Source organism: Chrysochloris asiatica, unplaced genomic scaffold, assembly GCF_000296735.1.
Source record: "Chrysochloris asiatica unplaced genomic scaffold, ChrAsi1.0 scaffold00350, whole genome shotgun sequence".
In the NCBI taxonomy this organism is placed as follows: Eukaryota; Metazoa; Chordata; class Mammalia; order Afrosoricida; family Chrysochloridae; genus Chrysochloris; species Chrysochloris asiatica.
In genome coordinates, this window is record NW_006408868.1 from 1584172 (window position 1) to 1601647 (window position 17476).

Sequence of the window (17476 nt, forward strand, 5' to 3'; positions counted from 1 at the left end):
ACATCAATGATGAGGCCATACCAATACAACATGTCCCCTAAACCTAATCACTTCTATGTGCTATAAAGGGTAGCTTGTTGTTGTTGTTTTTGTTAAGTGTTACCAAGTCAGCTCAGACTCATAGTGACCCTGTATAGGGCTTCTGAGGAGCTGCTGCTGAGTTTAAACTGAGGACTATTGTGGTTAACAGTCCAGTGCTTATCCTACAGTGCCACATGAGGACTTCAAAGAGTAGCATAGACACAGAGAATGACAAGCACAAATGGGGGTGGGGCAGATGGATGTCACATGCAGATCCCCCAGGAACCGAGGAATGCTGGGGCTGGAGAAACCCTAGAAGCCTCAAGAAGCCTCCGAACCATAGAGAACCACTTTCCCTACAGGCACTGCCCTGAATTTAAATTGGAACTTGATCTCAGAGACCTTGTGGGGATAAACACGTGCAGCAAAGGGCTTAGAGTGATGCATGACACATCACAGGCCCTCAATTATGAGAGTGTTGTTCATCTTTACCTCTTTACCTCCAAGCATCCCTGCCCAAGTCAAATTTTCTTTCCAAATCTGGGTGGGAAGGTCCAGAGAAATGAAGCAAGTAGCCTAAAGAATGGGTCACCTATTAGGTCTCCCCTGGCAGAAACATTGCTGGGGTTGACACCATCGGAAATATAGAAATTGTTGGAAGCCACAACACTTTCTAAGCCTCAGTATCTGCCTCTGTGGTCAGAGCATGACTGTCTGAAGAGTTGGCTGATGCTTAAAAAGTTTTAAAAGTGATGCCTAATGAAGTTTAGTCAGCCATCATTAACTGTGGCTCCTGGCCACCTACCACTGTATCAATGGTATTGTTTTGTATCATCCCCAAGGTGTCCCCCAAGGTTAAACCAGAGGAGTCTTCATCATTCTCATTGGCTGATTGTAATTCTACACAGAGGGGCACAGTCTGGAGTCTGCCCAGGAGTTTACAAAGCCCAGAGCTGGAAACTCCTCCCAAGAAGAAAGTTTCCCAGCTAGTTTTGATTCCCTACCTTGTGGTGTTTGCCCTCACCTTGTCTAATGTTTAATCCGTGTTTATCCAGCACATTATTGATCACTGGTTGGAGTGAAGTAACGGAGCAGTAGGGGCCTCAAGACCATGGACGGCGCCATGGGGCTACGAATGCTGCTGGGCATGTGCCTGATATCGCTCTCTGCTTTGCAGGCCTTGCCGGCTCGGGGCTCAGCCACAGGCAGGCCTAGGGGCAATGAGGTATGTGGCTAAGCCTGTGGGACAGAAACAGGCATCTGGGACTAGATGGGGCCTGAAAAAGACATGAGAACACCACCCCAGGAGCCAGGATCACCCCCATCCATCTCCACCACCCCTGATGAGATGGGTGACCCCCCCCCCAAAAGAACTGGGGAAGTGAGACTGGAAGGGTAGAGCTCACAGGCTGGTCCCCACTCACATTCTGTGACAGGCCATGGTCCCCTGAGCCTTTAGACTTACACTTGATTTTATTTTTGCAGAAGCGACAGGCTGTGGACACAGTGAGTCAGATTCTCTGCAAAGGGCTCTGGGAGGGGTCTGTTATTATATCTTTGTTTCCCTCTGGCCCTAGAAGTGTACCCCTCTCTTTCAGTGCCATGGGCAAAGGGCACTCCCATCTCCAGAAATGGGGACTTGTTTTCATTCACCTTGTCCTTGCTGTATGATCTCAGGCAAGGAGAATGGGTCTATCTGAGAGACCTGCTCTGTTCTTCTGGCATCTCAATACCTTGTATCTGAGTCATATTCTGAGCCCCAGAACATCAAGGGGGGGTTCTCACTGGCTTAGAGGTCCCTACCCCAGGCTACAGCTCCCTCATGTCTCATGTTAGGTTGATGGTGTGGTCATCAAGAGTATGAATATCAACTGCAAAGTCACCTCTCGCTTTGCTCACTATGTCATCACCAGCCAAGTGGTCAACAATGCCTATGAGGCTAAGGAAGTAGCATTTGATGTGGAAATTCCCAAGACAGCCTTCATCAGTGATTTTACCATGTGTGTACCCTGTCTGGTTCCCACAGCCCATCCCAGCCCTCACTCCCCCAGAGGTGTGCTTTCACCAGGTCTCAGCCTGGTACTGTGGCTCAGAGTGACCAGATGTATAGATTATCTCTTCCTTTCCACAGTTCAGGTCCAGCTTTGGGAGGAGGAAGAAGTCCTATAGGTCTGTCCTCAACATCTTGCGTGGAAAACTATGGCCTCAGACAACATGTTTTCCATGTAGGACCCAAGGAACAAAGGATCTGAGCCTTCTTGTTGAATTTTGGGGGCAAAAGGATACAGTTACTTTGGCTGCCCCCTCACTGCCTGGGGCCCCTTAGCATCACTTAGTGGACAGGGTGGGGCAGGCCAGGGATGCCTTCCTGTAAGTGCTGGCATAGACAGGGACACTCTGGGTCAAAACTCTGAGCACCTCCCACAGGAGGGACCTGTGTGGTCAAAGACAAACCATCTTTCCTGAAGACCTTCTCCCTTCCCAGAAGCACAGAAGATAAAAATGCATATGTGGGGAACATCAAGGACAAAATGACGGCGTGGAAGCAATATCGGAAAGCTGCTATCTTGGGAGAGAATGCTGGGCTTGTCCGGTGAGTGCTGGCATTAGCATCCCCAGCCCACCCCAGCTGAGGGCTGCAAGGTGGTCTGGGGTGCAGGACAGCCCCAAGTATATGGGACAGTGAGAAAACCACCAGCCCCGAATGTCAGCATGTGTCCATGGACAAGGCTGGTGGGCAGATCAGGGAGAGCTGGGCCCTAGTCCTCAGATCCCAATCCTAAGCAGCCAACTGAGATAAGGGTGAGGACCAACGGAACCTGGGATCATCCCCAAACTAAGAGCAATTGTCTGAGGACCATGCTTTGGGTGGCAAGGATCCAGGTACCATTCACCTGTCGTCTGTCTGTCTGCCATTGCTTCCATGGAGTGTCTAGGGCCTCAGGAAGGAATATGGAACAATTCACCATCCACATCACCATCAGTCCCCGGAGCAAGGCCATATTCAAGCTGACCTACGAGGAGGTGCTGAAGCGAAAACTTGGGCAGTATGACATCGTCATTAAAGTCAAGCCCAAGCAGCTGGTGCAGAAATTTGAGGTAGATTGAAGGTGACCAGACACTAAGGAGCTGTTCCAGGAGTGGACTCTTTCTCTCGCAGAGTTCTGATATTAGATTAGCACATACCAACCTTAGCACACACCAACCTGAGCACACAGTGGAGGGAACAGACTCCTCGGGGTGGGCTCCAGTGGTCTTTTCTTGGGCAGGGAGCTCCGCCAACTCTCCAACCTCCTCTTCTCTGACCTTTGGTTTTCTCAACTGTTAAGTGGCACTTTTCTGCACGTCTCAGAACTGCTACAAAGATCATGAGGGATACTGAATGTCCAGAAAGTTTGTAAACCAGAAAGTTCTTGGACACCTATGATTGTCACTAGCACCTAAATAGTGACTGAGTTGAGGTGCCAAGTCTTATATTGAGGGCAGAAGGTAGTCAGGACACATATTGGTTACTGAGTGACCCAGATGAGACCCTTGGAGCAGGACTGGCTTCAATGTTGCAGATCGATGTGGACATCTTTGAGCCCCAGGGGATCAGCAAGCTGGACGCCCAGGCCTCCTTCCTTCCCAAGGACCTGGAGCAAACCATCAAGAAGTCCTTCTCAGGGAAAAAGGTGTGTAGGGTGCCTGGGGATGGTGGCAGGCCCTTGGTCTTTTGCAGCCTCTTTCAACCCCTTAGGAACCGTCCAGACTTGACCCAGGAGCGAGGCTGCCCTTGGGTGAGGGAGACAGGTGCCACGTGATTGGTATTTCAGAGAAACTCAGCACACCTGGTTCTCAGAGCAATTAGAAAAAGCCTGCATACTGCATACTGAGCTAGGGAAGGCATCAGTATGAAGTTTTGACTTCATCATTTGATTGGGGAGAGTTGCTAGTCTGTTTGAGACTCAATCCCATGGGAAAGCATACAGGGAAATGCATCCTTTGAGTAAAACTTGGAGTCCCTGGGTGTTTGTTGCAGATAGTTAACGCATCTGACTGCTAACCAAAAAGTTGGAAGTTTGAGTCCACCCAGAGTCACTTTGGAAGAAAGATCTGGCAATCTAGTCCTGAAAAACCCAGCCATTGAAAGTCCTATGGAGCTACAGTTCTACCCTTACACCCAGGGTCACCATGAGCCCGGATCAATTTGAAAGCAACAGCAACTGGTTTTTGTTTAAGCAAGTTTTAGATCCTGTTGTAGTTAAAACTCAAGTTCCCATTTTCTTGGAAATATATTTGGAAAGACTTTTAGTCTCATCAAGAGACTTGCAACCCACTTGCAAGGACCCCCTACGGGCCCCTCCCCAGGTCTGGAGGAATGTAGGGTGTGGGTGATTCCCAGCTAGTGTTCCCCCATTTCCTAGCTGACCCTTAGTTCAAGAAATGAGCAAATAAATCCTTTAGTTCTCACGTCCCTTGGGTTGCAGTAACATGGTGGCTCTGTAGAATAAGCACTGGACTTCTAACCACAAGGCCAGCAGTTCGAGCCCATCAGCTATTCCCCAAGAGAAAGATGAGGCTTTCTGCCCCTGCAAAGCTTTACAGCCTCACTAAGAGTCGGAACCCACTTGATGGCCCTTAACAACAATAACAGCCTTGGGAAGCAGTTCCTTTCAAAGAAATGTTTTTTTTACAATTTTTCCTCCTTGGTGGTGGGGGAGGAGTTCTTTCACTTTAAACAAGATATGATACCTTAGAGTGTTAGCAAACATACTTGCTGTTATGGGCTTTGTCTTGCTAACAATTCATTTTGAGGTTTTTTTGTTGTTGTTGTTTTTTCCTCATGAGCATATCTTACTTTTAAAACAAACAAAAAATAAAATTAAAAAGTTGTTTAAAGACAATGTGCAAAAGTACAGAAACATGGAAAAATATAAAAATCACCCCTAGTTTCCTTGAGGACCAGCACCAAATCAGACCAGGCCTCATTCCCTCTCTGGGCCTTTCCTTCTGCCCTTTGCTTTGTTTTCTATGGACTGGCATTCAGGGTCTATCTAGTTGGGCGTTGTTTCCCAGTACAGTTCTGTAGCCTTGCTTTTTCAATTGTCAGTTTGAGTTGACTGAAGTCCCTCATGATATCACACTGTTAATTATTTATAGACCCAAGTGGTACAGTACTGCTTACTATGAAAATCCCAGTGATTTAGATGACTATGAGCAAAGAAACTGGACTTCTCTCTTACCATCTACATGGGTGCACTCAGCAACCACCAGACTTACTTCTATGGCTGTGCACACACATCTTCTATGTTGTCTTTGCAAACATCCCGTTTGCAGCTGCATGACCAGTAACTTCACATCCTTGGTGGTCCAGGGTCACGTGCTTTTCAACCCTACTATGAGACAGCAGAAGTCTTGCCCCACGTGCTCCACATCTTTGTTGAATGGGGACTTCAAGGTGACCTATGATGTCAAACGAGACCAAATCTGTGACCTCTTGGTGAGCTTGAAGCTGTGACCTAAGACCCAGATGGCAGGCAGGGGGTGCTCAGGAGAGAGGCCTCACTCATCCTCTGTGCTTCAGGTTGCCAATAATCACTTTGCCCACTTCTTGGCACCCCAAAACCTGACGAACCTGAACAAGAACCTGGTTTTTGTGATTGACATCAGTGGCTCAATGCAAGGTCAGAAAGTAAAGCAGGTAAGCCGCAGTTCCAACAGTTTACCTACTAGACCTTATCTTCTGACCCTTCACCTACCCCATGCTGGTTTTCCCTCCATAGTCTGGGTCTAGAATTTTTTGCTACTGCTCAGAGACAGGGTGATTTTACCAGGAAATTCTTGTGCAATCTTGGGCAAGTGCATTCACTTTTCCTGCGTGCCAGAAATTGGAAGGATAACAGTGTCCACAGGGAGATGAAGTGTCTACACTACAAGTGCAGGGTATAAGTCTGGAAGCTTCGGGAACAGTCTGCAGGGGCCTAAAGGTTTGTCCATGGTACAGTGGACCACAGCTGGACAAGCAGAGTTTTAGAAATACAGTCTCCTGGGATACTCTTTCTCCATCCTGCCCCACCTGGACTCCTGGTCATTTTTTCTCCTTATGCTGGGTCGCTTTGCCTTCCCTGTTCCCCTCATCCATCCCAGATCCAGCAGGATGTTCTTCTCCTGGGACTGCCTCACTGCCCTATCCATTTCCTTCTGTTTATTCCTCATGTCCCATTGTCCCATGGGGAGCATGGTGACTTTGTGGGATAAGCACTGGACTGCAAATCACAAGGTCAGCAGTTCAAGTCCACCTCCCACTCAGCAGGAGAAAGATGTGGCTTTCTGCTTCTGCAAAGATATACAACCTCAGAAACCCAATACAGGGTTGCAATGAGTCGCAACCAACTTGACGGCACTTCATAGCACCAATTGTTCCATGTATTTCTGAAAAAGGACCACCCTGGGGACAGGGTCCTCCACTTACTGTTCTATCCTTGCAGACCAAGGAGGCACTCCTTAAAATCCTGGATGATATGCGTCCGGAAGACCACTTTGACCTGGTTCTCTTTGGTTCCCAAGTGCAATCGTGGAGGGGCTCACTGGTGCAGGCATCTGCTGCTAATCTGCAAGCAGCTCGAGACTTTGTGCAACGCTTCTCTGTGGCTGGGGGTAAGAGCAAGGGTCTCAAGCCACCTCAGCATGGCCTTTGTCCATTCGGAATGAGAATGTATGCTACTCTGCTTTCACTCTCTTGTAGCCACAAACCTGAATGGAGGTTTGCTCCGGGGAATTGAGATTTTGAATAGAGCTCAGAAAAGCCAACCAATGCTCAGCAAGCATGCCTCAATTCTCATCATGTTGACAGATGGGGAGCCCACTGAGGGTAAGCACCTCATAGGCTGTCTTGGGAGGTACTGATCTCCTCATTGGTGGACCCATCCAAGCTGAGGTTAGAAAACCAGTCATCAGGGATGCAGAAGAGGGGCAAGAAAGGCTCAGAATAAAGGCAAGCATTGGTCTAAATAAGCTCAGTCCAGACCAAAGTCTGTGGGAACGCCAAGGCACACTTCTGTCCTGTGAGTTGAAAAATAAGTAGGTTGTACATGGCACAGGGCTGCACATGGCCCTGGAGGACAGGCAGGATTCCTAGGTGGAGTTTAATCAGCTGTTTATTGAGCACCTACTGTATGCCAAGAACAGGAGTAAAGACCAAGAAGAGATACCAAGAGAATGAGATACGTCTCTACTCTCAAGCAGCCTTGGGTCCAGTGTACTCAGGGAGGCAAACCCAGGAAAAGATATGTTGTCAAAAACCCTGGAAGAATAGGATGCTAGGGGGCAGCGGGCCCACAGACAAGGGGAGCCTGGCTGAGCAGGGTCCTGGAAGACCTCCTGGAGGAGGTGACTCTGAGCTCAGTCTGGAAGGAGGAGCTGGGAGAGAGGGAGGGGTGTGTGACAGAGGAGGAAGCATGAATAAAAGTCAGGAGTGAGCATGGCAGGGTCTTCAGACTGGGGTGAATGAGGGCAGAAGGGAGGTAGCAAGGCCTCGCAGGAGGATTTATAGCAGGGCAGCTGTATCGGATCGGCTGTAACCGATCCATATGGAGGTCAGGCTCTGTCTGCAAGTGGTCCTGGGAGAAGCTGTTGCTGTCCCCCCCGGTGAGCCAGGAGGAGGCATTGCTTTGAGATACCCACAGGGACTGGAGATGGTCTGGGTCCAGGAAAAAGGACAGACATCAAGGAGTATGCCCCAAAGCCCCTTTGTGCCCATACGCCTGTGGGACCAGCTCCTGTCACTGCCCGGGTGTGTGGCCACAGGGGAGACGGACCGTTCCCGAATCCGAGAGAACATCCGCAACACCATCAGGGGCAGGTTCCCACTCTACAACCTGGGCTTCGGTGACAAAGTGGACTTCAACTTCCTGGAGGCCATGTCCATGGAGAATAATGGGCGGGCCCAGAGAATCTACGAGGACCGTGACGCCACCCAGCAACTGAAGGTCCTGTCCCTGACACAATCACGCATACACACAGTGCCAACAGCTCGGTGTAGGGAGCCTGGCCCTGGTGGCCATTTGGCCTTTGACAAGGGATTAGAATCAACTGTGTGACCTTGAGCTAGTTTCTTTAAGCCTCTGATTCCTTCTCTATAGTGGGGATCCTGACACCTCCACTGTGAACAGGAATCAGATGATCCTTGCCAAGGGTACACCATTCTGTGCAGGAGGTGGTGTTTGTACTGGAGAAGTTCACAGCCTGGGGTGTCCTGGATGGGGCTGGTGGGGACAGAGGAGCAGGGGATGATGTGCAGAGATGGAGTGGGATTCCTGTCCACAGCAGAATCATGGACCAGGGTGACCTGCAGGCTCTGAGACTGTGCTCCTGACGCACTCTTGCAGGGCTTCTACAACCAGGTAGCCAATCCCCTACTGATGGATGTGGAGATGAAGTACCCCAAGGACACTGTGGTGGCTGTGACCCAGCAGTACCATAAACAGTACTACGAAGGCTCAGAGATTGTGGTGGCTGGGCGCATTGCTGACCACAAACTAAGGAGCTTCAAGGCTGATGTGTTGGCCCGTGGGGTAAGCGCACAGCTGTGGAGGGTGGAGAAGCCAGTATCCCCCAAAGGTACCAATTCTACACTATCCATTCACCAGCTCACCACCAAGGGCCCCAATAGTGCCCCACCCACACCACAAACCCCCTAGGCCTAAGTGCCTTTCTATGTAGGCATTCTGGGCACTGGAAATCTGCAATGGCGCCAACATGTCCTTGTTAAGTTGAAGTTTCCTGCTCCAAAATGGAGTGTCCATTATTCCTCACTTCAGTCTCCCTAAGGATACATTTCCCAGACACCTACTATGTGTGTGTGTGGTGGGTGGGGGAGGCTCTGTGCTGGGATGCAGAACACATGTGTGTGAGACTGGGCCCGAACCCTCAAGGCATGGACTGGAACATACCGCGTGGGTAAGGGTTGGGAACATAGACTCTGAGTGAGGGCAGCTGATCTGGACTCTGACTCTGACCTAACCAGTAATGCTACCTTGGGCAAGTGGTTCTAGCTTTCCAGGCCTCAATTTCCTTTTTTGTGCTTTGGGGGTGATGCTGCACTGAAGGGTTGGGTGCAGTAAACTTATGTGGTGCTGGAGCATAGGAAGCCCTTGGGAGGGGGTGGTCATACAATGTAGCCAAGGAGAGAAGATATCTATCTCTGTGTGTCACAACAAGATGCAGCCTGCTCAGAGCTCACCATGATGGAAACAACCTGGTAGTTGGTGCTTGTTTGTCTCCCCTGGAGAGGGTGATCCCATGAAGGCAGAGCCCGGCCTATCCATCCCACTATGTACTCAGAGCCTAGACCAGGTCTGGTTCATAGAGGATGGTCGACAGTTATCTGCAGAAGGAATGAATGTATGGACGAGGATGAAGAGAACAGGCTCAGGGAATGAAGAGGAACTGAGACTGAAGCTGCAGAGACTGGGTGATAGTGTGGCCATTCATATCCTTGCAAATCAGCCAAGGGTTTTACCCAGCACAATGCCGTAGCTTCTCTCCCCATCTCCACCCTCAGGAGGGTCGAGAATTTCAGACAACCTGCCTGGTGGATGAGGAAGAGATGAAGAAACTGCTCCATGAGCGGGGTCACATGCTGGAGAACCACGTAGAGCGCCTCTGGGCCTACCTCACCATCCAGGAGCTGCTGGCCAAGCGGTATGACCCTTATGGGTGTCCAGGCTGTATACTATACCCCAGATCTTCCCTTCCTGCCCCTCAGACCCAGGCCACAGGTGAATGGAGAAGGGGTGTTTCTGGGCCTTCTAGGTTACCAGCAGGCCAAATTTGCTTTCCTTCTTCAGCTTTGTTCACTAAGTTAACATTAACTGGGCAGATACAGATCTGTTGGCTGTTTGCCTACCATGAGCCACCACTCTGTCCAGACAGATTTGCCACGTGTGGTGCTGTAGGATAAGCACTAAACTGCTGACCACCAGGTCGGAGGTTCAAATCCACCAGCCATTCCCTGGAAACCCTATACAGGGTCACTATGAGTTGGAATCAACTCAACTTAATAACAACAATAACAAACAGACCAGCAAACTGAGGCTCCAGAGGTTAGACCATTTAGCCTATGTCTAAAAGACGTTAAATTCTCTGTGATTCTCTGTGGATCCTCAACCCTGGTCTCCAGTTTTCTCTGTGGGAGGTCATTACATCATGAGTACCCTCACAGCACTATAGATGTTTACTACACGTTTGTTGAATGACTGAATGAATGAATGGGTGTAAGAACCTGGGAGTGCATGTCCATTCTGGTTTGAGCTGTGGGCCTTAGAGCTGGTGTCTGTCTTAGGATGAAAGTAGAAGGGGAGGAGAAGGCCAACCTGTCGGCCCAGGCCCTGAAGATGTCACTGGATTACCAGTTTGTGACTCCAATGACTTCCATGACCATCAGTGGCATCGTTGACCAGGATGGCCTGGGGCCCACCATTGACAAGACCTCGGAGGGTATGGGCAGTGTGGGTTCACAGAGGGGTGGGCTGTGGGCCATACGGTAACTTTTGAGGGTCAACCACCTCCTGGGCTTTAATTTTCTTTCCATTTTCTCCCTTGTAGATGACCTGCCCTCAGGTGAGTTTTAAATCTCGTGGGTTCAGGTGACTATACAGTGGCCAGCACTCAGTCCTATAGTATGAGACTTGCCTCTCCCACATCTTTACTGCCTCCACTTCTTTCTCTAGTCTTTTTCTGCCCCTGTGATGCCCCTGCCCTCTTTGCTACATCCTTTGTGCTTTATGAGCCTTTGCACAGCCCCAAACCCTGCCAGCACCCACCAAACACCTGTGTGTGTGTGTGTGTGTGTGTGTGTATGTGAGAAAAACCAGGGTTCCTGGAGGAGGGCTGGGATTCCTATAGGTGGCCTGACTCATCTCTGAAACCAGGATGCGCTGGCAGAATGAGGCATGTGTGGTTTTCGTGTGCGCTCAGTAGAGACGTGGTCCTCTGTCATTGTCTTCTACAGAGTTGGTGGGACCCGGAAGGAGTAAGTGCTGGTCATCCTGATGTCTTACCCCACTACAACTCCACAAGCTGCTGTCCCTCAGGCTGAGCATTTAGTCGTGACCAAAGCCCTCAGGTCATCACCCTGATCCTCTGTTCCTGCTCTCCTCACTGCCTCTCACAGAAATCCTCAGATAGTCCCCTGAGTGGATCTGGCCTCCCACCCTATATGCTAGCCAACCACATCCCCAGGGGAGGACACAGAGAGGGGGTCAGCCCACCTCCATTCCCATATCCTGAGAGGCAATCAAGGATACGTGAGGCTCTGTGTCCACACCTCTTCTGTGGACCTGGGTGGGAGGGAGCATCTAGCAAGGGACCGGCACCCAGTCACCTTCTTGTCACTCTTGCCTGCCAGTGTATAAGCTGTCTGCCTTGCAGCCTTCTCCTACTCAGTCCAGCTCCATTAACATGAAGTTACCAGATCAGGTGACTGGCGGTGAGTCTTTGGGTCTGTGGGATGCCCACCTGCCTGGTGCCTACCTTGCCTGGCTGGCTCTCTCCACTGGACCTGCCTAGTTGAATCTTTGCCCAATGCCTAGCCTAATGGAATCCATGCTCTGTCCTCAGTGGACACTGATCCCCACTTCATCATCCACGTGCCCCAGAAAGGAGTCACCTTGTGCTTCAACATCAATGAGGAGCCTGGTGTGATCCTGAGCCTGGTGCAAGACCCTGACACAGGTATGTCAAGTCCTCTGCCAGATCCCGGCTGTGGTGGGACCAGGGATCCTCCACCCTTGTCAGAAATTGACAGGACAGGGGCCGCAGCCTCCACTCCCCACCATCCTGTGCACACTCTACCTTTTCACACTCAACTTGCCTTCTCTCCCCACTCACTTAACTGAGCCCTACCTACACAGGACTGGTCTCCAGGATCCATGCTCATGAGGGCCCTGTGTTTGGTTTAATGCTCTGCTGTTGTGATCTTGTACCTGGCTGGAACAAATAGTTACTCTTGGCTGTTAACAAAAATATGGGAGTTTTGAGTTCACCCAGAGGTGCCTTAGAAGAAACATCAGGCAATCTACTTCTGAAACACCAGCCAATGAAAACCCTCTGGAGCACAGTTCTACTCTGACACACATGGGGTTACCGTGAGTCCAACTCAACTCTGTAGCACCTCATACTGCTGGTAACTCTTAGGAAGTCCTTAACAGTTTCATTTTGTACTGGGTCCCACAAATGATACAACTGGTCCTACTCCACCTTCCATCACAGCAGGGCTACAGGGAGCCCCAGAGTCCATCTTTCCCAGGAGAGCCACTGGAAATGGGAAATTACCCTCTCTCTGTCACTGGGCCCTTCTCCCTCCTTTTCCCCTCCCTCCCTGTCCAGTTATTCCTTTGCAAATGCTTGTGGAGCTCCTGCCAGGGCTAGGGATGCAGTGGGGACTGAGACACAGTCCTCACTCTCCTGAAGTTTAAGGAAGGCAGTCAGACAAGTAGGTGAAGGAATCCATTGATGATCATTTCAAGATGAGAGACCTGCTGGGCTGGGGCAGTGGAGGTGGGGAGGAGTTTCTCTGGCTGCTCAGGTCTCTGCAGTGCCCTACAAATTTCCAGCACTGCTGTGTGCCTGCCACTATGTCAGAGAGTGTAGTCACATAGAGAAGGATAAAGCACAAGTCCTGTCCTGGGGAGGCAAGATTTCTTCAGAGCACAGAACCTGGCCAATGAGCAGAGAGTTTGTGTGGTTGGGGTGAGGGCAGGGGAGAGTAGAAGCAAGGAGGAAGTGCTGTGGGCCAGAGGAGCAGGGAGCAGGGGATATGGGATGTGTCTCAGGAACAACGCAGGACATAAGGAAAGGCCCGCTGGGCAGGGGTCCAGTGAGAGCCCTCCCCTGACCCAACGGCCTCTCCACGCACTGCAGGCTTCTCAGTGAATGGACAGCTCATTGGCGACGAAGCTCAGAATGAGGGCACATACTTCGGGAGGCTGGGGATCGCAAACCCAGCAACGGGTTTTCAGTTGGAAGTGACTCCTCAGAACATTACCCTGAACCCTGGCTCAGGCGGGCCCACATTCTCCTGGATGGACCAGGCTGTGCTGCGACAGGACCAGTAACCGGGCTGGGGCTGGGCCTGGGAGGTGTGGTGTGGGATGTGTGTGAACAGTTTGGCCAAGGCATGAAGGAAGCTCCCAGTGCCAGCTCTGTGGCCAAGCCTGTCAGGGCCTCATCCCGTAAACAGGTTAGGGGTGATGTTCATGGTGGCCTGAGCAAACATGTCAGACACTATGAGCTACCCCACCTCCCATTTCTCTCAGTTCCAGAACATGAGCTTGAGACTTAGCTGCCTAGATGCCTTGGCTCCCTTCATGTCCTCAACCTGCAGCCAATCCCAATTCCCTCCAAACAAAGTCCCCTCACCCTTCCAGGTTCAGCACAAAGGCCCTGAAGCCCTCCTAGCTTCTTCCTCTGCTGAATTCCAGAGCTCTCTGGACTTTCCTAGTTTGTCTTGTCTTGTGTCTGTTCTTCCATTCACTCACTCATTTGTTTATTCAACAAACTCTGCTGAGCACTGGGGGTTGATGCTGGACAGCATAACTATAGAAAGAGAAAGGCAGAGGCTGGTGTGGGAGACACAGGTGATGGGGGTGGGCAGGGCCAAAGAACACAGACTCTAATACTAGGTAGGCTGGAGCCCAAGTCCTGTCTGACCTTGAGTAAGTTACTTAACCTCTCTAAGTCAGGGTGACAATTGCACGATGACTTTTACACGGAGGGCCTGGTAAGTTGTAAGGACCCCAAAGCAATGAGTGAGAGGGAAGCTGAGGCAAGTAACACCGCATCATCTCCTTCTGGGACTGGGTGCTGGGTGGAGTCATGAAAAGTGGTCCTGGAGAACAAGGGTGGCTGAATGAAGAGGGGATGCAGTATGGTCACTCCTGCCCTCATGTCCAGCCTGGTCCTACAGGGTGCTAGTGACCATCAACAAGAAGAAGAGCCTGGTGGTGTCCATAGACGACAGGGGCACCTTCCAGGTCGTCCTACACCGAGTATGGAAGGGGAGTGCCGTCCACCAGGACTTCCTGGGCTTCTATGTGCTAGATAGTCACCGGATGTCCACCCGGACGCATGGGCTGCTGGGTATGGCTGGCCAGGGGGGCAGAACCATGGGGTAGGGCATTGAAGGTGATGTCCTCATCTGGCCAGCCTTTGGGGGCCATTGGTCAGCTTTATAGCTAGGCACCAAGAAAGGCCCACCTCTAAGGCTCAGAACTGCGAGAGACAGGTTTTCCTGGTGAGGGTCATGTAATTAGAATGCAAGCGATGGAAGCTTAAGTGAGCCTGGGAGCAAGTGGGAGAAGTCTGATTAGCAAGCAGAAAGATAGAGACCTCATGGCTGGGATTGGCCGCATCTCCTGTGTGGCCTTCCTACAGACCCAGCTCCTCCTCCTCAAACCTCTCTCCTCAACCAGATTCCTTTGGAATTTTTGTAAAAACCATTGAAAATGTAACTGCTTTTCTATAGTGGGTGAACTAAAAGTGGCTTTCACCCTCCTTGTCTTAACATTAAATTGTGGTGAAAATATACATAACAAAACATAACACCATCTCAACACTTTCTACGTGTACAATTCAGTAACATTCATTACATTCTTCATGCTGTGCAACCAAGTATTCTCATTCGCAACCCTTTTTCCAAATCACTTTTTGTTTTTTGTTAAGTGCTATTGAGTCAGTTCTGACTCATAGCCACCCTGCGTAGGGTTTCCAAGGTGCAGCTGATGGGTTTGAACTGCCAACCTTGTGGTTCACAGTCCAGTGCTGATCCTACAGCACCACACCAGAGTCCTTCCAAATCATATTACCACCATTAACCTAAACTCAATGTTCTCTAACCCAAACTCCCCCTTGCCCCTTTACTCTCAACCTTGGTAACCACTAATGATCTTTGACTCCTATATGTTTGCTGTTTTCCTATAAATGAGATCATGCAGCATGATGCTGTCAAGTTTCATCCATGTAGTGGCATGCATCAGGCCTTCATGTTCCATTGTAGTATATGCAATGTAGTATTCCATTGTGTGTATATACCGAGTTATGTTTCTCCATTCACCTGTTGATCAACTAAAGGTGACTTTTGATGCCAGAGTTTATCAGAAACAGTTAAGCCCTTAATAATTATTCAAGCAACTCTCTAAATGTCTAGTGAGCACCTACTGTGTACAAAGTAGGGACAGGGTCTTTAGTAGGTAACCACGGCCTCCAATATGTCTTTCTAGGACAATTCTTCCATCCCTTTGATATTGAAGTGTCCAATATCCACCCAGGCGCCCACCCAACAAAGTTGGATGCCACAATGGTGGTAAAGAACCACCAGCTGACAGTGACCAGGTGGGTCAGCCTCTGTCCTACCACTTCTGCCCTTGGCAGCTCTGTGTCTCCCACTGATGGTCTGAGCCTTCTGAGTGTTAAATGGGTGGATGGGGTGCTTTCTGGAGGAGGTGCAGCCCTGCCAGGCCCAAGGGGTGCAGCTGATTCATCTCTCCCAGGGGCTTACAAAGAGACTACAGTAAGGATCCCCGGCATGGGACTGAGGTGACTTGCTGGTTCGTCCACAACAACGGTGCTGGGCTGATCGATGGCATCCACACAGACTACATCGTCCCTGACATCTTCTGAGTCCTACACCTCCCTGGGGTCTTGACAGAGGAAGAGAACATCTTGACCTGATGCCCAGGCCACACCTTCCTTTCTGAGCTGGTGCCTCATACCAAAGCACCCGATGACTTCCATTAAAGAGAGGCTATGTTCAGCTACTGAGTCCTGAGTGGTGTGAATGGTTAATGCGCTAATCAAAAAGAAGGAGATTCAAGTCCACCCAGAGACACCTTGGGGGAAATGTCTGATGGTCTACTTCGAAAAAACCAGCCATTGAAAATCCTGTGGAGCACAGTTCTACTCTGACCCACATAGGGGTACCACGAGTTGAAATAGAATCAACAGAAATTGGTATGTTCAGCAAGTGCTGACTTCCTTTTGAGGATGGTAGGGAGGCATCCTAAGAGACTGCCCCTCAAAAGGATTCAGGGATCTCCATATAGAACCCTGATGGCCTCAGGCCCAGGACCAGCAGAAGCAAGTCAGAAGTAGGAAGGGAGCTAATGCCAATTCAGCCCCACCCATTCGCAGCCTGTTCTCTACAGTTTCCTGACCCCATGCCCTATGAGTACCCAAGTGGCCCTACTCACAACGCCCCCTGTCCAGGGATCAGTGGAAACTTCTGGAAGTATGCCAGGAATGACCAGCAGCCAACAGTCACAGTTAACCCCAGGCTTCCTGTAGCCAGACAAGGCTCTAAGTACCCTCCTTGAATTTACTAAACTGATGCTTACAGTGGTATTTTGATCATGGTCAATTACAGCTGAGGAAATTGAGGCACAGAAAGGTTTGGTAATTTGTCCAGAATTACTGAGTCTATAAATGGTCGAGCTGGGATTTGAACCCATGCTGCTTAGTGTCAGTGTTTGGGTTGGGAGACCTGGGGAAAGTTGGGACTTGCTTCTGGATATTCCAAAACATTAGTTAAAATGACTACAAGGAAGAAATACTCATTCATGAACTTGGGGTCCTGAAGTCCTACTAGGACTGGAGGCTGCGCCCTGGGCTCAGAGCTTCAGGAGGTTGCTCCTGGCCTCCACCCTCAGCCTGGTTACCCTATTAGTGGTCACCAACCACTGATGGCCCAGCTGGTATTCCCCAAAGGCTGAGAAAGCCACAGTCCTGAAGCTGTGATTCCAGGGGCCCAGGAGCTGTGCCCCTCTGTTCTCACACTAATGTCTGACATGACACCATCATTATTCCTTCATGGGTGTAACAGCTGAAGTATAGCATCACAGGTGCAAGGAAGGAATACACATTCAGGAGAGTCACTGGCTCCTCTAAGGTGAGTGTGGACAGGGCCTCCACCACTCCTTTCCAAAGGCTGCTGACTTGATCTCTGCTGGCTTCTGAACAACTACCACAGCAAATGAGGTCTGTGAAGGCTCAGATACCATAAGCACTGGCTCTGTGCAACCAGAGCAGCAACACAAGTGTAGAACTTAACAGGCCGAACCAGGAGGGGTGACGCAGAGTCCTTCAGGGCAGTCTGTGGGGCAGCCAGTGGATCCAGCTTCAGAGGCAAACCCGTTCCCAGAGTATCCTGGACTTCTCAAGGGAGAGTGTGTGTCAGGTTACCCTGGGCAAGGCCTTGCCCAAGAGAGGCCTTAATAGGGGTGAACCTGAAGATCACTTTTTGTTCTTGTTGTTAGATGCAACTCATAGTGTTGTTGTTAGGTTCCAACTCATAGTGACCCTATGCACAACAAAACGAAACAATGCCTGGTCCTGTGCCATCCTCACAATTGTTGCTATATTTGAGCCTATTGCTGCTGCCACTGGATCAATCCATCTTATTGCAGGTCTTTCTCTTTGT

The 17476-nt window shown here is 50.2% G+C and overlaps 1 protein-coding gene across 3 annotated transcripts; it reads left to right on the forward strand.

The window, feature by feature from the left end:
- The first annotated feature begins 1132 nt into the window (after nucleotides 1-1132).
- On the forward strand, nucleotides 1133-15681 carry ITIH1 (inter-alpha-trypsin inhibitor heavy chain 1). 3 transcript variants are annotated; one of them, XM_006876033.1, is made up of 22 exons: nucleotides 1133-1246; nucleotides 1507-1527; nucleotides 1858-2021; nucleotides 2510-2614; nucleotides 2958-3120; nucleotides 3585-3695; nucleotides 5378-5503; nucleotides 5588-5704; nucleotides 6492-6660; nucleotides 6749-6874; nucleotides 7810-7991; nucleotides 8391-8576; nucleotides 9566-9705; nucleotides 10346-10500; nucleotides 10609-10623; nucleotides 11015-11035; nucleotides 11411-11491; nucleotides 11623-11736; nucleotides 12925-13114; nucleotides 13970-14142; nucleotides 15282-15393; nucleotides 15552-15681. In XM_006876033.1, the coding sequence occupies exons 1-22, from the start codon at nucleotides 1133-1135 to the stop codon at nucleotides 15679-15681; spliced, it is 2715 nt and encodes a 904-aa protein (XP_006876095.1). The 3 variants fall into 3 exon arrangements, with proteins under 3 accessions (XP_006876095.1, XP_006876094.1, XP_006876096.1); XM_006876032.1 differs by lacking the exon at nucleotides 10609-10623 and having other exon boundaries at nucleotides 10346-10515; XM_006876034.1 differs by lacking the exon at nucleotides 10609-10623 and having other exon boundaries at nucleotides 1516-1518; nucleotides 9569-9705; nucleotides 10346-10515.
- Nucleotides 15682-17476: the final 1795 nt, after the last annotated feature.